The sequence below is a fragment of the Hypanus sabinus genome, chromosome 6 (genome assembly GCF_030144855.1).
Source record: "Hypanus sabinus isolate sHypSab1 chromosome 6, sHypSab1.hap1, whole genome shotgun sequence".
Classification (NCBI taxonomy): domain Eukaryota; kingdom Metazoa; phylum Chordata; class Chondrichthyes; order Myliobatiformes; family Dasyatidae; genus Hypanus; species Hypanus sabinus.
The window spans coordinates 8,486,507-8,512,339 of NC_082711.1; the positions used below are offsets into that span (position 1 = coordinate 8,486,507).

Consider the following 25,833-nt stretch of genomic DNA (forward strand, 5'->3'; position numbering starts at 1 on the left):
CTCAGGGAAATGTACGGCAAAAATGTGGCAAGTGTTCAGGGACATAGGGTCTTTAAAGAGCCTCAGGCACATGGAGCTTGGAAAAATAGAGGGCAATGTGCCAGGGGAATTCAAGGCAGTTTCTAGAGTACTGTAGGTTAGATGGTTGGCACAACATTGTAGGCTGAAGGGCCTGTAAAGAGCTGTAGATTTCTATGTTCTATGTACAACACAAAAGCAGGCCCTTTGGCCCATCTATTCTGTGCCAAACTATTACTCTTCCTTGTCCAATCCACCTGCACCTAGACAGAGTCTTACTCCCAGGCAAACTGAGTGGAAAAAGCCTGCTTGCACTTACCCTAACTATACCCCTCATAATTTTGTATACCCCTATCAAATCTCCCCTCATTCTCTTGCACTCCAGGGAATAAAATCCTTTCCTTTTCAATCTTTCCCTATAACTCTGACTTTAGTGGTGGGGAAGTTGTTGGAGAAGATTGTTAATTCTACCATCCTTTCCCTGCCTCAGTGGAACATACCTATGCCATGTCCTGAAGCCACAGCTGCACCCTTGAATTTTTTTTCTATACTCCTTCAATCTTTTTGCTATCTCTCCCTGTAGGGAGGTGATCAGAACTACACCCAATACTCCAAATTAGGCCTCATTGACATTTTATACAACTTCAACACAACATCCCATCTCCTGTACTCAACCTAGGCAGAGGTATCTTCAGAAGTGTGAGTTGAACACAACAGCCACTCCACACACAAGACACGTACACAAATTACCGTCAACCAATACTTTTTCTCAGTCTTCAATTCCAGTCAGCAAGATGAGAAATTTTATTTCAAGTTTAATTATCACTTAACTATACACGAATACAGCCAAACGAAACAGCGTTCTTCCAGGGCCAAGGTGTAAGACACACTACCAACAGCACACAGCACAGAAAAATAATAATCTAGCCCAAGTCTCTGAGTGGCCTGACTGCCGATTGTTGAGTGAATACCGGAGAGGGACCAGCCCGATTCCAGCAGATGCTGCTACTCTCCAGCAGTGGGAGTACTAACCGGAGCAGCTGGTTGGAGCGGTGCCACAAAGGTACAGATCAGCCAGTAATCTGTGTTTATATAAAGAATCTTTGGTCTTGGTGGAGTGGACTCCACGTTTAGCATCTTTGGGCACAGTTGTCCCAGAAGGTGTACTCCAACCAAATTGCATTCCCCCCCACATACTCCAATGCGACGGGCGACCACCATGTACATAAACCAGTCCAAGGAGCGCCAAAGGCAGGGACCCAGAACTGACTCAATGGGCTGAATGGCCTGGCCTTCGATAAGCCCACCCATCACCTAGGGCCAGTGGCAGAACTGAGACATTTTGTTCTGAAGTATTGGTGGCACCTCTGATGGGGAATCAGGGGAGACAGAACATGAACAAGGTGCAGACTGGCCCGTCACTTCACCCACCCACACACACACACCCACACACACAACCCACACACACACCCCACACACACACATAAACACACACATAAACACACACACCCACGCACACACACACAACCCACACACACACACACACACACACCCACACATACACACACACCCCCACACCCACCCACACACACACACACACACAAACCTACACACACACCCCCACACCCACTCACACACCTACACACACAACCCACACACACACACCCACACACACACACACACACACACACACAACCCACACACACACACACACACGCACCTACACACACCCCACCATTTCATTCCCCCAAATACACCCTGACCAATGCACATGCATACAGACAGACAGACACAAAGACACCCCCCACACACATACATGCATACAGACAGACAGACACAAAGACACCCCCCACACACATACATGCATACAGACAGACAGACACAAAGACACCCCCCACACACATACATGCATACAGACAGACAGACACAAAGACACCCCCCACACACATACATGCATACAGACAGACACAAAGACACCCCCCACACACATGCATACAGGCAGACACAAAGACACCCCCCCACACACATACATGCATAAAGACAGACAGACACAAAGACACCCCCCACACACACACATGCATACAGACAGACAGACACAAAGACACCCCCCCACACACACATGCATACAGACAGACAGACACAAAGACACCCCCCACACACATACAAGCATACAGACAGACAGACAGACACAAAGACACCCCCCACACACACACATGCATACAGACAGACAGACACAAAGACACCCCCCCCACACACACATGCATACAGACAGACAGACTGCTATCCACACAGACTCCCCCCCCACACACACATGCATACAGACAGACACAAAGACACCCCCCCACACACACATGCATACAGACAGACACAAAGACACCCCCCCCCACACACACATGCATACAGACAGACAGACAGACACACAGACACCCCCCCACACACACATGCATACAGACAGACAGACTGCTATACACACAGACTCCCCCCACACACACACATGCATACAGACAGACAGACACAAAGACACCCCCCCCACACACATGCATACAGACAGACAGACAGACACAAAGACACCCCCCACACACACACACATGCATACAGACAGACAGACACAAAGACACCCCCCCCACACACACATGCATACAGACAGACAGACTGCTATCCACACAGACTCCCCCCCCACACACACATGCATACAGACAGACAGACTGCTATCCACACAGACTCCTCCCGGCCAGATATCGTCAGCTTTCCAATGCCCATCACGGGGACGGAAACTGACTGTGCTCCTCGGCTACACTGACCACTGGCGCTGGGTTGGGCAGAGGTAGGAGGAGGATAGAACGAATGAGATGGCATCTTCTCTCCGGACTGGGCTGTCTCCCGCACTGCCAGCTACTCGCTACATCCATCTGCCTGCCCTCCCCTCAGGGTAACCCCACTGAATCTCCTGCCCATTTCCCCTGTAACTGGGTGGAACTGGGGAGAGGAGTGACCACCAGGGTCAGCTCGCTGAGGGGGTCCGCCGTTACTGTGTCGTTGCTCCCTGTGACCACCCCCCCCCCCGCCCTTGTCCGCTGCCTCTCGGCTCAGGCCGGGCACTGCGTGTTACAGGGGTCTCCGGCACGAAAGAGGCTGTAGACGCTGACCAGCGGGAACATGGTGAGAGCGCCGAGCGCGGAGCCGATCTGCACCACGACACCGCACCACACCAGGGCAGTGTGGCCCTCGTCCCGCAAGATCAGCCCGATTATCACCTTCACGTAGGACAGGGTCCCCACGAACACCACCCAGGATAGCACCTGGCGGGGAGAGAACAGGAGGAGAAGGAGAGAGTGAGGGGGAGGAGGTGGGGAAGGAGAGGGGTAGGGGAGAGGGGGAAGGGGAGTGGAGAGAGGGGGTGGGAGAGGGGATGCGGAGGGGGGAGAAAGACAGCAAGGGAGAGGGGTACAGGGAGGGAGAGGGAGTGAGATGACAAGGAAAAGGGGGAGAGAGAGAGAGTGATGATTAGACCAGATGCACTGAATTTCCTCTGTCACGGGAACTGGGACTGGACACGGGACTGTAGTGGTTAGCATAGGACTATTTCAACGCCAGTGAACAGGGTTCAATTCCTGCCGCGGCCTGTTAGGAGTTTGTATAATCCGTGGCCGTGTGGGTTTCTTCCGGCTGCCCCAGTCTCCTCCCACATCCCAAAGATGCACAGCTTCTTCAGCCCTGGGCATGCCATGTTGGCACAGACCTTGCCAGGACTCAAGGGCTTGAGTTATTGAGAAAGGTTGGGCAGGTTGAGATTTTGTTCCTCAGAGCGTGGGAGACTGACCGGTGACCTAACAGGGGTGTATAACATCACAAGGAGTATAGATGCCTCCAAGGGAGCCACAACCTTGCTGTGGTTTGGAAGCTTCTGTGCCTCGATGACCCGGAGAGCGATGCTGGCTGGAGTCAGGCCTTTCTGCTTTGCCTCTTGGTAGGGTCATCCATGCCAAACGGGTCAAAGGGTAGAGGCCGGGCTAAGAGTGGTCCACCCATCCACCGGGTTCAGGGGATCAGATGCGATGAACACCAGCAGAGATGGAGGACCTTCATTGCCAGCAGTGTAATGGGCAGTAGGAAGAGCATAGAAAAGTTGAATGCCCACAGACTTTTTCTCAGGATTGGGGAATCAAGAACTCGTGGGCAGCAAATCATACAGATAAGACATTCTGCAGAGGCTGGAAATCCAGAGTAACACACAAAATGCTGGAGGAATTCGACAGTTCAGGCAGCATTTATGGGGGGGGATAAACAGTTGACATTTCAGGCTAGAATGCCATGGAGACCAGGTTACTGGCGCTGAGTACGGGTCCGTGGTGCAGAAGGGAGAAGAGACAGGAGATTCTGTGGACGTGAACGGGACAGCAGGATGGTATGTTTCCTCCCAGGTGTCAGGGTCAGGGACGTCTCAGATGCGTCCGCAGCATTTTAGGGAGCAGCCAGATATATCGGTACAGACTGCTACAAATGACATAGGAAGGTAAAACAATGAGGTCCTGCAAGAGAGAGTTTAGAGAGCAGCCAGATATATCGGTACAGACTGCTACAAATGACATAGGAAGGTAAAACAATGAGGTCCTGCAAGAGAGAGTTTAGAGAGCAGCCAGATATATCGGTACAGACTGCTACAAATGACATAGGAAGGTAAAACAATGAGGTCCTGCAAGAGAGAGTTTAGAGAGCAGCCAGATATATCGGTACAGACTGCTACAAATGACATAGGAAGGTAAAACAATGAGGTCCTGCAAGAGAGAGTTTAGAGAGCAGCCAGATATATCGGTACAGACTGCTACAAATGACATAGGAAGGTAAAACAATGAGGTCCTGCAAGAGAGAGTTTAGAGAGCAGCCAGATATATCGGTACAGACTGCTACAAATGACATAGGAAGGTAAAACAATGAGGTCCTGCAAGAGAGAGTTTAGAGAGCAGCCAGATATATCGGTACAGACTGCTACAAATGACATAGGAAGGTAAAACAATGAGGTCCTGCAAGAGAGAGTTTAGAGAGCTGAGAAGCAGGGCCTCCTTTGATTGAAATTTCTGGGTTGCTCCCTGTGCCACGTGCCAGTGAGAGTAGAAACAGGGTGATCCGGCAGATTAATACGTAGCTGAGAATCTGGTGCAGGGGGCAGGGCTTCAGGTTCTTGGAACATTGGGATCTCTTCTGGGGGGAGGTATGACCTGTACAAAAGTGACGGGTTGCACCTGAACCCAGGGGGACCAATATTTTCGTGGGTAGGCTTGGGGAGGGTTTAAACTAATTTGGCAGGGGTGGGAACTAGAGTGAAAGGACTCAGGGTAGGATGGATGGTAAAAGAACAAAGATAGTGTGCAGTCAGACTGTCAGGAAGGGCAGGCAGATGATAGGACAAAATTTCAGCCAGCAGGGTGAGTATCAGTGCATTAGGCACGCAGAATAAAAAAGGGTAGCAAATACTGTACTCAAAGTGTTATATCTCAATGCATGGAGTTTAAGAAATAAGGTGATTTTTTTTGCACTTTTAGATTGTCAGGTATGATGTTGTGGCCATCACTGAATCGTGGCTGAAGGATGGTTGTATTTAGGAGCTGAATGTCCAAAGTTACACGTTGTATCAGAGGGATGGGAAAGTAGTTTGAGGGAACGGCGTGGCTCTTTTGGTAAAGAACGGCATCAAATCATTAGAAAGGTGTGACCTAAGATCAGAAGATGTTGAATCCTTGTGGTTTGAGTTAAGCAACTGCAAGGGTAAAAATAACCTTATGGCTGTTATATACAGGCCTCCCCACAATAGCACTGATCACAATGTGATTGAGCTCAACATGAAATTTGATATGGAGGAAGTAAAGTCTGACATAGCAGTAAGGGAAATTACAGTGGCATGAGAGAGGAGTTGGCCAAAGTAAATTGGAAGGAGCTGCTGGCAGGAATGTCAGCAGAGCAGCAATGGTAAGAGTTTCTGGGAAAAATGACCAATGTGCAGGATAGATACGAGGCATTGACCGTCTGGATAGACGGGGCTTTTTCTCGGGGCTGAAATGGCTGCCACAGGAGGACACAGGTTTAAGGTGCTGGGGAGTAGGTACAGAGGAGATGTCAGGGGTAAGTTTTTTACTCAGAGAGTGGTGAGTGCGTGGAATGGGCTGCCCGTAACGGTGGTGGAGCCAGATACGGCAGGGTCTTTTAAGAGACTTTTGGATAGGTACATGGAGCTTAGAAAAATAGAGGGCTCTGGATAAGTCTAGTAATTTCTAAGGTAAGGACATGTTCGGCACAACTTTGTGGGCCGAAGGGCCTGTATTGTGCTGTAGGTTTTCTATGTTTCTGTGTATTCCAAAAACAAAGGAAAAGTCAAATGGCAAAATAGTACAACCAGGGCTGACAAGGGAGGTCAAAGCTAATGTAAAAGCCAAAGAGAGGGCTTACAACAAAGCAACAAAGCAAAAATTAGCAGGATGATGGAGGACTGGGAAACTTTAAAAACCCTACAGAGAGCAACTAGAAGAATCATTAGGAGGGAAAAGATGAGAGTGGGTATAAGACTGCTAGAAAATGAGGCTGGAGATGGCAGATGAAATAACTGAGTATTTTGCATCAGTCTTCGCTGTGGAAGACACTAGCAGTGTGCCAGATGTGGAAGGCTGTGAAGGAAGAGAAGTGAGTGCAGTTACTATTACAAGGGAGAAGGTGCTCAAAAAGCTGAAAGACCTAAGGGTACATAAGTCACCCGGACCAGATGAACTGCAACCTAAGGTTCTGAAAGAGATAGCAGTAGAAAGTGTGGAGGCCTTAGTAATGATCTTTTAAAAATCATTGGACTCTGGAGTGGTGCCAGAGGACTGGAAAACTGCAAATGTCACTCCACTCTTTAAGAAAGGAGGAAGGCAGCAGAAAGGAAATTATAGACCAGTTAACCTGAACTCAGTGGTGGGAAGATGCTGGAGTCAATTGTTAAGGATGAGGTTATGGAGTACTTAGTGACACAGGACAAGATAGGACAAAGTCAGCATGGTTTTCTTAAGGGAAAATTTTGCCTGTTGAACCAAGGATATTACAAGTAGGATAGATAAAGGGGATGCAGTGGATGTTGTATATTTGGACTTTCAGAAGGCCTTTGACAAGGTGCCACACATAAGGCTGCTAACCAAGTTAAGACCCATGGTATTACAGGAAAGTTACTTTCTGTAGTAGGAGGCAGCGAGTGGGAATAAAAGCCTCTTCTGGTTGGCTGCCAATGACTTGTGGTGTTTTGCAGGAGTCAGTGTTGGAACCACTTCTTTTTATGCTGTATATAAATGATTTAGATTATGGCTTTGTTGCCAAGTTTTCAGACGATACGAAGACTGATGGAGGGGCAGGTAGTGTTGATCAAACAGATAGGCTGAAGAAAGACTTAGACAGATTAGGAAATTTCTAGAGGTCTAGAATACAAGAACTGGTTTGTGATGATAAGGCACTGGTGAGGCCTCACCTTGAGTATTGTGAACAGCTTGGGGCCCCTCATCTAAGAAGAGATGTGCTGGCATTGGAGAGGGTTCAGAAGAGGTTCACAAGGATGATTCCAGGAATGAAAGCGTTATCATACAAGGCACGTTTGATGGCTCTGGATCTGTACTCGCTGGAATTTAGAAGGATAAAGGGGGATGTCATTGAAACCTTTCGAATGTTGAAAGGCCTCGACAGAGTAGATATGGAAAGGATGTTTCCCATGGTGGGGGAGTCTAGGACGAGAGGACACAGCCTCAGGATAGGGGGACGTCCATTCAAAACAAAGATGCGAGGAAATTTCTTTAGCCAAAGTGTGGTGAATTTGTGGAATTTGTTACCACATACAGCTGGAATCCAAGTTGTTGGGTGTACTTCAGGCAGAGATTGATAGGTTCTTGATTGAACGCAGCATCAATGTTATGGGGAGAAGGATGGGGAATGGGGTTGAGGAGGGGAAAGAAAGAATTGAATGTCAGAGCAGACTCATTGGGCGAAATGGCCTAATTCTGCCTCTATGCTTCAGGCATAAGTTTTAGATGAGAGGGGAGAGATTTAAAGAGGATCTGAGGGGCAACTTTGTCACCAAGAGAGTGGTCAGTAGCTGTGGCAAGCTGGCTGAGGCAGGTAGAGTAACAACAACATAAGACATTTGGACAAGCACACAGATAGGGAGGTTGAGAGAGCTACTGGCCAAATGCAGACAAATGGGATAAGTGCAAATGGAAATCTTGGTCAGCATGGACTACATGGACCAAAGGGCCTGCTTCTGTGTTGCAGGATCTGGTGGGAAGATTTTCAGTGGGTATCTCGCCTTTCCAGGCTACTCTACATCATCGGAAATAGATTCAACAGAATCGGGGCTCACTCTCTGTAGAGTGGGCTAGAACTGGTGTCAGCTACACAGACAGGAGTAGGGTGAGGCCAGGAAGCAAGAGTAGACAGATCACTGAGGGGCTGGGGGGGGGGGGTATCAGGATGAGGAAGATGTTTACTCACAATGAGGGCAATGCCAGCCCTGGAGTGGACCAGCCATGGGCAAGGACTCAGGACGGCCATGCCCATGATGTATGATCCCACTGCTGTGCCGCCAACCGTCAGGAGGGCCATCAACTTTAGAGAGCTGGGTAGGAAAAGACAAAGGGTCAACTACAGGAACATCAAAGTACCCAGACCAACCAGCCAACCCAGAGAGGTGCCAATGAGTGCAGCTCCACTGGACCCAGCTCACTAAGATGCACTGCTGAGGTTTTCTGAGGCTTTGGCCAGACCACACTTGGAGGATTGTAAGCTGTCTTCGGCCTCTTATCTAAGAAAGGGTGTGCTGGCATTGGAGAGAGTCAAGATGAGGTTCACAAGAATGAATCGGGGAACAAAAGGGTTAAAGTATGAAGAAAGTTTGATGGCTTTGGGCCTGTATTCATCGGAGTTTAGAAGAATGGGGAGGGATTTGGACTATGGGATTAATGGATTTGTGGCTAAATTTGCCAGTGATACAAAGATAGGTGGAGGAGTGGGTAGTGATCAGGAAACAAAGGGCCCGCAGAGAGAATTTGGTAGTTTAGGGGAACGGGCAATGAAGTGGCAAATGAAATACAATGTTGGAAAGTGTATGGTCATACACTTTGGTAGAAGAAATAAATGGGCAGACTGTTATTGAGACAGGGAGAGAATTCAAAATGCAGAGATGCAAAGGGACTTGGGAGTCCTTGTGCAAGATACCTTAAAGGTTAACCTCCAGGTTGAGTCGGTGGAAAAGAAGGTGAATCCAATGTTGGCATTCATTTCTAGAGGTGTAGAATATAAGAGCAGGGATGTGATGTTGAGGCTCTATAAGGCACTTGTGAGACCACACTTGGAGTGTTGTGTGCCGTTTTGGGCTCCTTAATTTAGAAAGGATATACTGACATTGGAGAGGGTTCAGAAAAGATTCACGAGAATGATTCCAGGAATGAAAGGGTTACTGTATGAGGAATATCTAGCAGCTCTTGTGCTGTATTCCCTGGAGTTCAGGAGAATGATGGAGGATCTCATAGAAGCATTCCAAATGTTAAAAGGCCTGAACAGATTAGATATGGCAAAATTATTTCCCATGGTAGGGGAGTCTAAGACAAAGGGGCACGACTTCAGGATTGAACAGTACCCATTTAGAACTGAGATGCAGAGAAATTACTTTAGTCAGAGGGTGGTAAATCTGTGGAATTTGTTGCCACGAGTGGCTGTGGAGGCCAAGTGATTGGGTGTATTTAAGGCAGAGATGGACAGGTTCTTGATTAGCCAGGGCATCAAAGGGTATGGGGAGAAGGAGGGGAGTGGGGATGACTGGAAGAATTGGATCAGCCCATGATTGAATGGTGGAGCAGACACGATGGGCTGAAAGGCCTACTTCTGCTCCTATATCTTATGGTCTTAGGGATCTTATTGAAATTTTTCGAACATTGAAAGGCCTAGACAGAGTAGACATGGAGAGGATGGTTCCTATAGTGGGGCAGTCTAGGGTCAGATGGCACAGCCTCAGAATAGAGGGATGTACCTTTACAACAGAGATGAGGAGGAATTTCTTTAACCAGAAGGTGGTGAATCTGTGGAATTCATTGCCACAGACGGCTGTGGAGACCAAGTCATTGAGTGTATTGAAAGTGGAGGTTGATAGGTTTTTGATTAGTCAGAGTGTCAGAGGTTACAGGGAGAAGGAGGAGAATGGGGTTTGATACAGATAATAAATTAGCTATGATCGAATGGCAGAGCAGACTTGATGGGTTGAATGGCCTAATTCTGTTTCAATGTCCTATGGTCAGTATGGGCACCCTCATCCCAACTCAATGCCCCAGGGGAACATGGAAAGCAGGAATGAGTGGTTGCCTCATTCTGTTTAATACAGGATGATCAATAAAGCATGGGGAATGCTTCAGTTTATTAGTCAGGGAGTTGCTGTATGTCACAACTTTATAAAACTCTAGGTAGGCCACATCTGGAGTATTGTATACAGTTCTGGCAGCCACACTACAGGAAGGTTGTGGAGACTTTGGAGAGAGTGCAGAAGAGGTTGACCAGGACATTGCCTGGATTAGAGGGCATAAACTGGAAAAGCTGGGGCTGTTTTCTCTGCAGTGGTAGAGGCTGAGTAAAGACTGAAGGAGGTTTATAAAATTAGAGGGTTAATAAGGGCATGCCACATTGACGCCAGCAGTGTGGAGACACTTGTGGACTGCCCCCAGCAAAATCATCACTGATTTAAAATAATTTGATGCAAATAATGCATTTCTCTGTAAGTTTCAATGTTTTGATGTATTGTATGTGACAAATAAAGCCAATCTTCATCTAATCTTTAAAAACGGACATACACAATCAGTCAGTATCTTTTTTTTCCCCCAGGGTCAAAAAATTTAAGAGGGACATGCATTTAAGGAGATGGGTGTAAGATCTAATGGGATGTGCGGGCAGGTGAAGGCAGACACAATAGACACATTCAAGAGGCTCAACGGCCCATGAAAGGAAAGACATTGGAAGAATATGTAAATTTTGCAACCATAAGGGATTTGTTTAGTCAGGCATTTTCGTTACTAGCTTAATAGACTTGGCACAACATTGTAGGCCAAAGCCTGTACTGTAGTGTGGGACAGGAGCAGACTCCTGCAGTTCTGTGGCTCAGCCACCAGCCAGCAGCAGCGAGCTGCAGTTCCGTATTGATGAACACAAGCAATTGCTGGAAATCCAGATCGACACTATGGTACAGGCAGCGTCTATGGAGGTGAATAAACAGTCGACACTTTGGGCCAAGACCCTTCATCAGGACTTGAATGGAAGGGGTAAAAAGCCATTATAAGAAGGTGGGGAGAGGAAAGAGTACAAGCTGGAAGGTGAGACCAGATGAAGGGGAAGGTGAGTGTGATGATAGGAGAAACTGGGAGGTGAGAATGTGAGAAACCACAGCCTCCTCTACATGGCCCCCACTCTCTACATCCTCCTGCCACCCCTCACACACCCTATTCCTCCCCATCCGGGCCTCCCTCTTCCTCCTCCTCCTCCCTATGCTTCACACACCCTCCTCCCTCCCCATTCCTCTCACACCCTCCTCCATCACCGCCCCTCCCACCGTCTCCTCCATCCCCTCTCTATGGTCTGCCTAGGAACGCCATAGGGGCCACTCACCGGTTGGGGAGGAACATTGCCATGAAGCAGGCCAGCGGGTTGGCGACGGCCCCCAGTGCGGCCGAGAGGTGGTAGGCCAAGCTGCCGTAGGGCAGGCAGGAGTAGGTCTGGACAGAAGGCAACACAGCATTGGTCAGTGCGTTCACCCAAGCCAGTACCAGGAAGATGGGCAGCAGCCAGGGGCGACGACGGGGCCTCTCCTTGGTCCTGTCCCCCTGACCTTGCCCCACGCCTGGCCCATCGATCATGGGCTTTTGCTCCAGCAGCTCCTCACCGCTGCTCCCACTCATCTCTATCTCCCTGCCTCGGCCCCGGTCCCCGGCATCGCCCTCTGCCACTCGCTGGCGCCGGGCCTGAGGGAGGTGGTTGAGCAGGAAGAAGGCCAGCAGGCAGGAGGCAGCGATGCCACCCAGGAAAATGAAGAAGGCCTCAGGGGAGAAGTGGGCCGGCTGGGACAGAGCCACCAGTGGACCCCCCGTGTCATTGGCAGAGGTGTTGGCTGCCACACAGTGGACCACCCCTGCCCCCTGCACCAGGGCGACCAGGCCTGGTAGAAGGCCGCTCAGGCCCTCCCCAATGAAGTAGGTGGTCAGGAAGTGGGGTCGGAAGTGGGCCATGAAGGGCAAGAAGGTGACGGAGGAGGTGCAGTCCACCAGGGCGAGGAAGAAGGCCAAGGCGAGCAGCGGCAGGCTCCGGGGCGCGCCGGCGATCACGACAGTCTGCCTCCAGAAGAAGGGCAGCAGGAAGGAGGCCAGGATCCCGATGCTCACGACGCCGTAGATGACGGCCGCCTCCACCTTGCGGCTCGGCACAAACCTGTGCACTAGCGTGGCGAGCAGAGGCCCGATGTTGGCGGCTTGGATGATGACCGTGAGGTAGGAGGGGAGGTACCAGCCCTCCGGGATCTCAGGGACAATGAGGGGCAACTCCACCCACAGCCCATTGATGGCGATCCAGGAGCCTGTGCCAAAGGCAGCAGACAGTGCGTGAGTGGTCAGAGCCATGGCTGCCTCGCCTCTCCTGCTGGGAATCCCACACCGATGTTTTCCTACAAGAACAGAAAAGGAGGATTTATGGAACCAATGGAGAGGTTTACAGAAAAGTTCACAAGGTAAAGGAGCAGAATTAGGCCATTCAGCCCATCTAGTCTGCTCCTCCATTCCATCATGGCTGATTTATTATCCCTCTCAATCCCATTCTTCTGCCTTCCCCCGTTACCTTTGATGCCCTGACTAATCAAGAACCTATCAACCTCCTCATTAAATATACCCGACTTGGCCTCCACAGCATTTCAATATTTGGTAGGTTTAGAAACATAGAAAACCTACAGCACAATACAGGCCCTTCGGCCCACAAAGTTATGCTGAACATGTCCTTACCTTAGAAATTACCAGGCTTACCTATAGCCCTCTATTTTTCTAAGCTCCATTAACTTGTCCAGGAGTCTCTTAAAAGACCCTATCGTATCCGCCTCCACCACCGTTGCCGGCAGCCCATTCCACGCACTCGCCACTCTGAGTAAAAAACTTATCCCTGACATCTGTTCTGTACCTACTCCCCAGCACCTTAAACCTGTGTCCTCTTGCGGCAGCCATTTCAGCCCTGGGGAAAAGTTTCTGACTATCAACACAATCAATGCCTCTCACCATCTTGTACACCTCTATCAGGTCACCTCTCATCCGAGTTCACTCAACCTATTCTCATAAAACATGCTCCCCAATCCAGTCAACATCCTTGTAAATCTCCTCTGCACACTTTCTATAGTTTCCGCATCCTTTCTGTAGTGAGGCGACCAGAACTGAGCACAAGATCCTCCTCTTTCTTCTAAACTCCAGTGAGAACAGGCCCAGAGCCATCAAACACTCCTCATACATTAACCCTTTCATTCCCAGGACAATTCTACAGCCAACAGCTCTGGGAAGTTATCTGGAGAATGGGATTAAAAATAAAATCAGTCTTGATCAAATGGGCCAGATGACCCGTTTCTGCTCCTGTGTCTCCTGGTCTTTCGCACTGATGCTCTGAGTCTTTACCCAGTGCAGTTCAGAAGGATGATACAGATTCAGGTTTATTTATCACATGAAACATACAGTGTTTGGTTGTCTCTGTTAACAACCAAAGCATGGGGGCAGCCTGCGAGAGTCGCCAGTCTGGTGATAACACGTCCACCATGTTCAGCAGAACAACACAAGCAATGACAGCAACAGCAGAACCAAACAAGACAACAGCAAAACAAGCCAGCCACCTGCACACACACACACACTCACTCACTCTCTCGCACACACACACACACACTCACACTCTCTCGCACACACACACACACACACACTCTCTCGCACACACACACACACTCTCTCGCGCACACACACACACACTCTCTCGCGCACACACACACACACTCTCTCGCGCACACACACACACACTCTCGCGCACACACACACTCTCTCTCACACACACACACACACTCTCTCACACACACACACACACTCTCTCACACACACACACACTCTCTCGCACACACACACACACTCTCGCGCACACACACACACACTCTCTCGCGCGCACACACACACACACTCTCTCGCGCACACACACACACACTCTCTCGCGCACACACACACACACTCTCGCGCACACACACACTCTCTCTCACACACACACACACACTCTCTCACACACACACACTCTCTCTCACACACACTCTCTCTCTCACACACACACACACTCTCGCGCACACACACACTCTCTCTCACACACACACACACACACTCTCTCACACACACACACACACTCTCTCTCACACACACTCTCTCGCGCACACACTCTCTCGCGCACACACACACTCTCGCGCACACACACACTCTCTCTCACACACACTCTCTCTCTCACACACACACACACACACACACACTCTCGCGCACACACACACACTCTCTCACACACACACACTCTCTCACACACACACACACACTCTCTCTCACACACACACACACACTCTCACAAACACACACACACACTCTCACAAACACACTCACACACACACTCTCTCTCACATACAACACATACACACAAACAACAAACACTACACACTCCCTCACACACACACACACACAACAAACACTACACACTCTCTCACACACACACAGACACACACACAACAAACACTACACACTCTCTCACACACACAGACACACACACAACAAACACTACACACTCTCTCACACACATACAACAGACAAACTCACACACACACACAGACACACACTACACACTCTCTCACACATACAACACACACACACTCTCTCACACATAACACACACACACAACAGACACTACACACACTCTCTCACACACATACAACACAGACACACTCACACACACAGACACACACACAACACTACACACTCTCTCACACATACAACACACATACAACAAACACTACACACACTCACTCTCTCTCACACACACAACAAACACTACACATACTCTCTCACACACATACAGCACACACACACACACAACAGACACTACACACACTCTCTCACACACATACAACACACACACACACAACAGACACTACACACACTCTCACACACAGACACACAACAAACACTACACACTCTCTCACACACACAACACTACACACTCTCACACACACAGACACACACAACAAACACTACACACTCTCTCACACACATACAACACACACATACACAGACACACACACAACACTACACACTCTCTCACACGTACAACACACACACACTCTCTCACACATAACACACACACAACAGACACTACACACACTCTCTCACACACATACAACACAGACACACTCACACACACACAGACACACACACAACATTACACACTCTCTCACACATACAACACTACACACACTCACACACACACTCTCTCTCACACACACAACAAACCCTACACATACTCTCTCACACACATACAGCACACACACACATAACAGACACTACACACACTCTCTCACACACATACAACACACACACACACAACAGACACTACACATACTCTCTCTCTCTCACACTCACACACACACGCATTCCTCGGAGGATGGGGGCAGGGGATCTCATTGAAACCTGGGGGATATTGGATGGTGTGGACATGGCAGATGTGGAGAAGCTTTGGTCAGATCACACTTGGAGTATTGTGAGCAGTTTTGGGCCCCATATCCAAAGAAAGATAAATTGACTTTGGAGAGGGTCCAGAGGCTATGCGCTAGGGAATTCCAGGCAGTTTCTAGAGTAGGTTACATGGTTGGGACAACTGTGTTTTATGTTCTAGGATGTTCACGAAAATGATTCCAGGAATGAAAGGGTTAATGTACGAGGAGCATTTGATGGCTCTGGGCCTGTACTCCCTGGAATTTAGAAGAATGAGGGGGATTTCATTGAAACTTGTAGAATATTGAAAGGGCTATTTAGAGTGGACATGGAGAGGATGTTTCCTATAGTGGAAGAGCCTTGGGTCAGAGGTCACAGCCTCAGAATAGAGGGATGTCCCTTTAGAACAGAGATGAGGAGGAATTTCTTCAGCGAGAGGTTGGTAAATCTGGGGAACTCATTGCCACAGATAGCTGTGGAGGCCAAATATTTGGGTGCATTTAAGGCAGAAACTGAAAGGTTCTTGGCTGGTAGGGAGTTAACAGATACAGAGAAATCTAGGAGAATGGGGCTGAGAAATTAATCAACCATTAATGAATGGTGGAGTAGACTCCAGGGGCTGAATGGCCTAATTCTGTTCTTATCAGGATTGTTATCCGGATTGGAGGGCTTAAGTTAAAAGGCTAGATAGGCTATGACTATTTTACCTAGAATGAAGGAGGCCGAGAGGTGACCCTATAGAGATTTATAAAACGCTGAAGGATGCAGAAAAGGTTGATGGTCAAAGGCTATTTTTCTTCCAGGGCTGAGGAGTCTAAAACTAGGAGCTGAGGCAGAGGTTTAGGGTGAGAGGAGAAAGATTTAAAGCGGACCTCAGGAGAAAGTTTCCATGTAGAGGAAGCTGGGTATATGAAACAAGCTGCCACAGGAAGTGTTTGAGGTAAGTATATTCATGAATTTAAAAGTCACTTAGACAGCAACATGGATAGGAAAGGTTCAGAGAGATATGGGCCAAACGCAGACAAATGGGACTAGTTCAAGTAGACAAATTGGTCAGTGTCGATGAGATGGGCCGAAGGGCCTTCTTGTGTTCTATATGACAGTTCTTTGGCCCTTGAAATGGTGCCACAAAGAAACAGGAGAGGGAGAAAATTATTAATCTCCTCTCTCCAGCCCTGACATTCAAAGTCAAATTAACACTTATTACCAAAGTACATAGGAACTGTATATGTTGCCATCAAACAGAATGAGTCTGAGAATGCCATCCCCGGCGAATGCCATCACGGGCAAGGCCCTCCCCACTACTGAGCACATCTACAGGGGGCACAGCCACAAGAAAGCAGCACCCATTGTCAAGGAGCCCCACCACCCAGGCCATGCTCTCTCCTTGCTACTACCAGCAGGAAGGAAGTACAGGAGCCTCAGGCCCCACACCACCAGGTTCAGGAACAGTAATTACCCCTCAACCATCAGGCTCCTGAACCAGTGTGGATAACTTCACTCACCTCAACGCTGAACTGATTCCACAACCTACAGACTCTCTTTCCAGCATTTACAACTCATGTTCTCAGTATTTTTTCTTCATAATTTGTCTTCTTTTGCACATTGGTTGTTTGTCAGTCTTTATGTACAGTTTTTCATCAATTTTACTGTACTTTGTTATTTTCCTGTAGATGCCAGGATGGTGGTGTTTGCTGACATATACAAAACTTGATCACAAATTGACTTTGTCTGGGACTAGGCTGTCTGACCAGCCGCATGGACACACAGACTCGATTTTGTACAGCATCTGGCTTTATCTTCTGGCTCCACTGTAAACAGCTGACCACAGCCAAGCTGATGGAATTTACTTTCTCTGGGACAAAGGTTAGGTCTATTTTCACTCTCCTCCCTTTAGGCAAATATTTTTGTAGCTTATCTCTTTTAGTGAATGTTACTGTAATGGGTGTTCAGGGAGGTGGGTGGCACCTCTAGTGAAGGGGCCTGTCGTGTCCAATCTGGGGCAGCTCGCTCACCTTTGGTCCCCACTGGAGACTCAGCTTCACCTGCGGCCCCAAGTAGCTGTTTGCACGCGACAGCGGCCACACCCCACTGCACTGCTCCGACAGATGGCTAAACCCGGCGAGGGTAGCTGGCGGCCTCGTACCGCGGTGATTTAGGGACGTGCCTGTCCTAGCGTGCAAAGTCAGCTCTGGCAGATCTACGGTGAGATCTCAGCTGCCAGGAAGGTGGCTCTGAAATTCTCCATGGAGATGAAGGGCATGACAAGGCACAAAAGAAGTCATGGTCATCCACTGCACCCAGGGAAGACCCCAGTTGTGATGACCACTCGTACCACTGGACCTGGTCATCCATGATCGAGAAAACAGATTTGCTCCTGCACAACGGCTTTCCCACCTTAAAAACTCTCCTACATCATCGTTGGATACAATGGACAACCACCAGTGAGGACATCAAAATCCTAACACAGAATAATCTTCAAGAGATTATTTTGTCCCACGATTTTAGATTACTGTTCTCATATTCAAATTGTACTCCAATTTTTCCTGTAGAGACCGTGATACAGCACAGACTTGTCAGCAAAAGGTGTTGCCTCAAGAAAGGAGGCATTCATCACTAAGGTCCCCGCCCACAACATCACTGACAATCTATCCAGGGCCCAGCACGTCGCTGCAATTACAAAGGAGGCACACCAGCGGCTACGTTTCATTCAGAGTTTGAGGAGACTCGGAGTGCCACCAAACTTCTACTGGTGTCCCACGGAGAGCATTCTAGCTGGTTGCATCACTGTCTGATATGCAGGGGTCATATGCAGGATCAGAAAGAGCTGCAGAAAGTTGTAAACTCAGCCAGCTCCATCGTGGGCACTGGCCTCCCCAACATCGAGGAGATCTTCAAACAGAGGTGCCTCAAAAAGGTGGCATCTATCATTAAGGACCCCCATCACCCAGCTCATGCCCTCTGCTCATTGCTACCATCAACACTGTTTTAGACTCTCCTACCCTGGAAATAAGATAGTAATCATTCACCTTGTTTACGGCCCTCATGATTTTATAAACCTCTGTAAGTCCACCCCTCAACCTCTTACGTTCCAGGGAACAAAGTCCCATTCTTCCCACCCTGATCTTGTGACTCCAGCCTCCCAGTCACATCCTTGTAAATACACTCAGTGGCCAGTTTATTAGGTACTCCTGCTCGTTAATGCAAATATCAGCCAATCACATGGCAGCAAGCCAAAAGCATAAAAGCATGCAGCCACAGTCAAGAGTTCAGTTGTTGTTCAGACCAAACATCAGAGTGGGGAAGAAAACTTACCCCTGACATCTCCTCTGTACCTACTTCCAAGCACCTCAAAACTGTGCCCTCTCGTACTAGCCATTCCAGCCCTGGGAAAAAGCCTCTGACTTTTCAATGCCTCGCATCATCTTATACAACTCTATCAGGTCACTTCTCATCCTCCGTCACTCCAAGGAAAAAAGGCCGAGTTCACTCAACCTATCCTCATAAGCCATGCTCCCCAATCCAGGCAACGTCCTTGTAAATCTCCTCTGCACCCTTTCTATTGTTTCCGCATCCTTCCTATAGTGAGGCAACCAGAATTAAGCACAGTACTCCAAGTGGGGTCTGACCAGAGTCCTATATAGCTGCAACGTTACCTCACAGCTCCTAAACTCAATCTTACGATTGATGAAGGCCAATGCACCGTACGCCTTCTTAACCACAGAGTCAACCTGTGCAGCAGCTTTGAGTGTCCTATGGACTCGGACCCCAAGATCCCTCTGATCCTCCACACTGCCAAGAGTCTTACCATTAATGCTATATTCTGCCATCATATTTGAATTACCAAAATGAACCACTTCACACTTATCTGGGTTGAACTCCATCTGCCACTTCTCAGCCCAGTTTTGCATCCTATCTATGTCCCATTATAACCTCTGACAGCTCTCCACACTATCCACAACACCCCCAACCTTTGTGTCATTGGCAAAATTACTAACCCATCCCTCCACTTCCTCATCCGGGTCATTTATAAAATTCACAAAGAGTAAGGGTCCCAGATCAGATCCCTGAGGCACTCCACTGGTCACCGACCTCCATGCAGAATATGACCCGTCTACAACCACTCTTTACCTTCTGTGAGCATGCCAGTTCTAGATCCACAAAGCAATGTCCCCTTGGATCCCATGCCTCCTTACTTTCTCAATAAGCCTTGTATGGGGTACCTTGTCAAATGACTTGCTGAAATCCATATACACTACATCTACGGCTCTTCCTTCATCAATGTGTTTAGTCACATCCTCAAAAAATTCAACATACAATCCCATCTCCTGTACTCAATACATTGATTTATGAAGGCCAATGTGCCAAAAGTTTTGTTTTCGACCTTGCCTACCTGCAACACCACTTTCAAAGAACTACGTATCTGTATTCCCAGGTCTTCCAATATGCCACCTCAATTCCTGTACTGACTGATAAAAGGCAAGTCACTAAACACTGTCTTCCCCTCACTGTCAACCTGTGTTTCTAATTTCAGAGAACCATGTACTTGTAGCTCTGGGTCTCTCTGCACAACAACACCCTCCAGGGCCCTGCCATTCACTGTGTAAGTCCTGACCTGGTTTAACTTGCTGAAGTGCAACACCTCAAATTGTCTGAAATAAACTCCATCTGCCATTCCTTGGCCCAGTTCCCCTTTGATCTAGATCCCCTTTGATAACCTTTCTCACTGTCCATTCTAGACCATAAGACAGAGGAGCAAAATTAGGCCACTCAGCCCATCGAGTCTGCTCCACCATTCCATCATGGCCGATTAATTGCTACAAATAAGTGTATGGGACACTGGAAAAATGTTGAATTTCCCCTTGGGGATGAATAAAGTATCTATCTATCTAATTATCCCTCCCTGTACACCTATGGATGCTTCAATCTGTGGCCACCACTTCCTCTTTCCTATTGCTTTTGACAGAAAGGCTAGTAACCATTGTAACGCTGAACAGCACCTAGTAAACCCCTCCCCTGTTCATTTTCCAGATCTAAGCCATCCCAATAGTCCCCCATTCTCTCTCTTCCTCTGTCTCTCTCACTCACTGACTCCTTCACTCACTCTCTGCCTCTCACTGCCTCACTCCCTAACACTGTCTCTCTCTCACACACACATACTCTGTCTCCTGCTCACTGTCTCTCTCTCTCCCTCTCACTGCCTCTGTCTCTCTCCCTAACATTGTCTCTTTAACTATCTTTCTCTCTCTCTCTGTGCCTCTCAGTCTCTACTCCCTCTCTTTCTGTCTCTCTTACACTCTCTTACTCACTCACTCTCTCAGTCTCACTCTATCTCTCATTCTCCCTTTCTTTCTCTCTCTCTCATCTCTCTCTCATTCTCCCTCTCGCGTCTCTCTCATTTTCTCTCTCTCGTCTCTCTCATTCTCCCTCTCATCTCTCATTCTCTCTCTCTCTCTCGTCTCTCTCATTCTTCCTCTCTCCCTATCTGAGTCCTTTCCTACACACCCACAAATGCGACTCCTTTCACCTCAACACAGTTTTCTGTAGACCTTAACCCAAAGTGTAACCACAAATCTCAGCATCCTGCCAATTTCCTCTCATCACGGGAGTATGTTGCTCTTTTTGTTGTTACAGAACACAGGTTCTCTGTCTTCTGCAAACTCAGTTCTGAAATCCTGTGTTCACTAATGCACTGTCGATGGCAACCACTCCCCAGGCAACTCAGCCTCACCCAGGGGATCTGTACCACAGCCTAACCAGACAGACAGACACACACACACACACACACACACACGTCCCTTACCAGACGGCAGCATCAGGACTCAAATCCCAGGGAGATATCGAATCCAGACGTCAGCACAAACCAAACTTACCCGATGACTGACTCCAGCCCTGGGCGTACGATCTGTACCCAACACCGCGATAAGCTAACAAGGACGTGGGTTGATAGGAAGGCATCATGTTCCCCATAACATACTGATACAGGACAGAGCGGGACTTGAGAGCTGCAGCGCACGCAGAGAGAAGGTGGGGAGGAGACTGGAACCCTCCCCCCTCCCACATCCAGCACCTCCTCTATCACCTCACACACGCACACCTCTTGAACCACTTATTCCATACCCCGAGAGACTTGATCACCCCTATTTCTTATCCCACCATGCGACACCCTTACACAGCATCTTGCCTGAGAGCGCCACTGGATCTCGTCACCTGCTCCGTGCCGTGGACTGTGACCCCTCTGCACACCGGGCTCCTATAGACAAACCGAGTGGCTTCATACACCTGTGATTCATTTACTTTTCCTTTGGACCTTGAAGTTAATGGACAGGTATGATTCATCCCTGTCTTGTATTAAGTTCAAGGTATCAACATTCCAACTCCGCCAAGGACGCTCCCAAGCCCGCTGTGAAAGGGGGGTCAAGCGTGGGGCGAGCAACCCCCCCCCCCCCGTAAAAACCCAGAGATACAGAAACGCCAACAGAAGCTCCGAGGACCTCACGCCTGAGAGGGGAAGGATCTTCGCCTAGAAGATGTATGAAGTCATGTGGTGAAATTGGAAGCCACAGGGGCGATCGACCTTCTACTGACCCAGGATTGAGGAACTTGGTGAACTGGTGTCAGTGGCCTATGCCCCAGTATGGATAATGGACTTAAGAAGAATTAAAATTCCAGTGGGCAGGAGAAGGTGATTTAAACCCCTGAGCCTGTTCTGGTTATCAGGTTCAAGTTCATTGTCATCTGACTGTACATATATACAACCTAACGAAACAACATTCCTCCGGACCACAGTGTGCCTACAAAACATATGTCACACACAGCACATAAACCAAAGTATTACCATAAATAAGTTAATAAAATTCAGCACAGGTAAACAGTAAACAGCTCGCTGTCCTAGTGACGAGACCTTGGCGGTGGCAGGGTATTCATTAGTCTCCCAATCTCAAGGAAGAGGCTGTTATCAGAGGATTTGGAGAGGGATTCGTCAGGATACTGCATGAATTAGAAGGTATGAGCCATATCGAGAGGTTGGAAAAACCTGGTGTGGTGAAGGCTAAGGGGCAATCTGATAGAGTTTTGTAAGATTATGAGAGACATAGATACGATAGGATTGTGTTGGCGCATGTCCTAGTGGACAAGGCATCAGACTAGTAACCTGAAGGTCACTGGTTCGAGCCTCAGCTGAGGCAGCGTGTTTGTGTCCTTAACCACACATTGCTCTGCGACGACACCAGTGCCAAGCTGCTTGGGTCCTAGTGCCCTTCCCTTGGACAACATCAGTGGTGTGGAGAGGGGAAGGCTTGCAGCTTGGGCAACTGCCGGCCTCCCATACAACCCTGCCCAGGCCTGCGCCCTGGAAACCTTCCAAGGCGCAGATCCATGGTCTCATGAGACTGATGGATGCCTATAAGATAGGATAGATGATCTTTTTTCCAGGGTTGAAATGTAAGGACCAATAGGCCATTTGAATCTACCCCGCTATTCAATCATGGCTGATTTATTACCTCTTTCAACCCCATTCTCCTGCCTTCTTCCCGCAACCTTTGGTGTCCTGACTAATCAAGAATCTATCTAGCTCCACTTTAAATATATTCAATGACTTGGCCTCCACAGCCATCCATGGCAATGAATTCAACAGATTTACCACCCTCTGGCTAAAGAAATTCCTTGTCATCTCTGTTCTAAATGGATGTCCCTCTATTCTGAGGCTGGGCTCTCTGATCCTAGAATCTCCCATTGCAGGGAACATCCTCTCCACATCCACGCTATCTAAGTCTTTCGATATTCAATCGGTTTCAATGAGATTCCACGCCCCGTCCCCCCACCACCAACCTCATCCTTGTAAACTCCTGTGAGTACAGGCCTAGAGCCAACAAATGCTCCTCGTGCATTAACCCTTTCATTCCCAGAATCATTCTGGGATTGAAATATGGTGACTGATATACAAGGGTCGTATACAGTGACATATATGTACTTTGATAATAGATTTACTTTGGACTTTGACAGCTAGCATGCAAAAGACAACGAACTGTGCAAATACAAAAGAAAGAAATAATAATAATAAACAAATAAGCAACAAATAGTGAGAACATGAGATGAAGAATCCTTGAAAGTGAGTCCATAGGTTGTGGGAACAGTTCAATGAGAGGGTGAGTGACGTTGAGTGAAGTCATCCCCTCTGGTTCAAGAGTCTGATGGTTGAGGGGTAATACCTGTTCCTAAACCTGGTGGTGTGAGTCTTGAGGCTCCTGTCCCATTGGCAGCAGCTAGAAGAGAGCATGTCCTGGCTGTTGGGGTCACAAAGATAATACTGAGAAGCTTGCAAGTGTCATCACACCTTCAACACTGACGTAGCATTTGGCCACAAACCAGTAACCCTAACCCAAATGTCTTTGGAATGTGGGAGTTAACTGAGGCACCCGGTGGAAACACAGGATAGAGAGAATGGTGGAGCAGATTTGATGGGCTGAATGGCCTAATTCTGCTCATTCTCTGCCTGATGGTACCACACCGTAACTTAAAGTAATGTTTACTTTTTGCACTGTACTGGGCCACAACGCAGTAAATTTCACATGTCCGTGATAATAAGCCTGATTCTGCTCGTCCAAAGGAATGAAACATAACAGATTTCTCCTGCCATCGGAATTCAGCAAGATTTAGCTTCGTCAGGTTCAAGGTCAAAGATAGATGGGGACTTCAAGTTACAAACTGTAACAAGATTGCCTTTGGTAGACAACGAGGAGGCACGGGAGCCTGAAGACACACATGCAATGAAGTTTTGATGCAGGAAAGCAGCATCCATCATCAGGGACCCCCACCACCCAGGCCACGATCTCTTCAGCTGCTGCCATCCATTGTCAGGGACCCCCACCACCCAGGCCACGATCTCTTCAGCTGCTGCCATCCATTGTCAGGGACCCCCATCACCCAGGCCACGATCTCTTCAGCTGCTGCCATCCATCGTCAGGGACCCCCACCACCCAGGCCACGATCTCTTCAGCTGCTGTCATCCATCGCCAGGGACCCCCACCACCCAGGCCACGATCTCTTCAGCTGCTGCCATCCATCGTCAGGGACCCCCACCACCCAGGCCACGATCTCTTCAGCTGCTGCCATCCATCGTCAGGGACCCCCACCACCCGGGCCACGATCTCTTCAGTTGCTGCCATCCATCGTCAGGGACCCCCACCACCCGGGCCACGATCTCTTCAGCTGCTGCCATCCGGAAGGTTCAGGACTCACACCACCAGGTTCAGGAACAGTTATCGCCTCTCAACCATCAGGCTGTAGAACCAGAGGGGATAACTTCACTCAATTTCACTCACCCAATCACTGAAATGTTCCCACAACTTGTGGACTCACTTTCAAGGATTCTTCATCTCATTTTCCACTCTGAGTGAAAAATCTTACCCCTCATGTCCCCTTTGAACCTACCCCCTCTCCCTTCAATGCATGTCCTCTGGTATTAGACATTGCAACCCTGAGAAACAGATGCTCTCTGTCCACTCTGTCTATGCCTCTCTTATCTCCCCTCAACCTCCACTGCTCTAGTACTTACTGAATTTATATCTATGTTTCTTATTGTGATTTATAGTTTTTTAAAATTATGTATTGCAATGTACTGCTGACACAAAACAACAGATTTCAAACAGTGATATGAAACCTGATTGTCAACAGTTTGCTGGAAATTACTGCGTCAACATAAGTAATTCTCAGAACAGTGAGAGTTACTCAAGGACAGGACACTGGTGTTCCCACCTGACTCACCCGGCCATTCGATTATTGATTTAACTCGGACCAGTGCAAACTGACGCAATTCAGGGAGCTAAACCAGGTCATGGCACAAACAACGAATGGCAGGGCCCTGCGGAGCGTTGTCGAACTGTGAGACCTCAGGCTACAAGTACACGAGACGTGGGAGGGGGGCAAGGTTTTTTGTAAACATAGAAGTGGGTGCCTTGAATGCACTGCTGGGGTGGTGGTGGAGGCTGATAAATTAGTGGCTTTTCAAATAATATAGATGTGAGGA

At 48.4% G+C, this 25,833-nt stretch overlaps 1 protein-coding gene across 9 annotated transcripts in view; it reads right to left on the reverse strand.

Annotated features, from left to right (window-relative positions):
- Window positions 1-798: 798 nt before the first annotated feature.
- LOC132395288 (riboflavin transporter 2-like) overlaps window positions 799-25,833 on the reverse strand; it is a 38,107-nt gene continuing 13,072 nt past the window's right edge. For 5 of the 9 annotated variants that reach the window (XM_059971657.1, XM_059971656.1, XM_059971651.1 and 2 more), the window contains 4 exons: window positions 11,671-12,718; window positions 8,518-8,641; window positions 2,438-3,317; window positions 799-2,298 (listed from right to left, as the gene is read on the reverse strand). In XM_059971657.1, coding sequence (XP_059827640.1) covers window positions 3,105-3,317; window positions 8,518-8,641; window positions 11,671-12,674 — 1,341 coding nt within the window. In that variant the 5' untranslated portion in view covers window positions 12,675-12,718 and the 3' untranslated portion in view covers window positions 799-2,298; window positions 2,438-3,104. Of the gene's footprint in view, window positions 2,299-2,437; window positions 3,318-8,517; window positions 8,642-11,670; window positions 12,719-21,679; window positions 21,858-21,926; window positions 22,127-25,833 lie in introns of those variants that run through there. The other 4 variants (XM_059971649.1, XM_059971650.1, XM_059971654.1 and 1 more) reach the window with 4 other exon arrangements.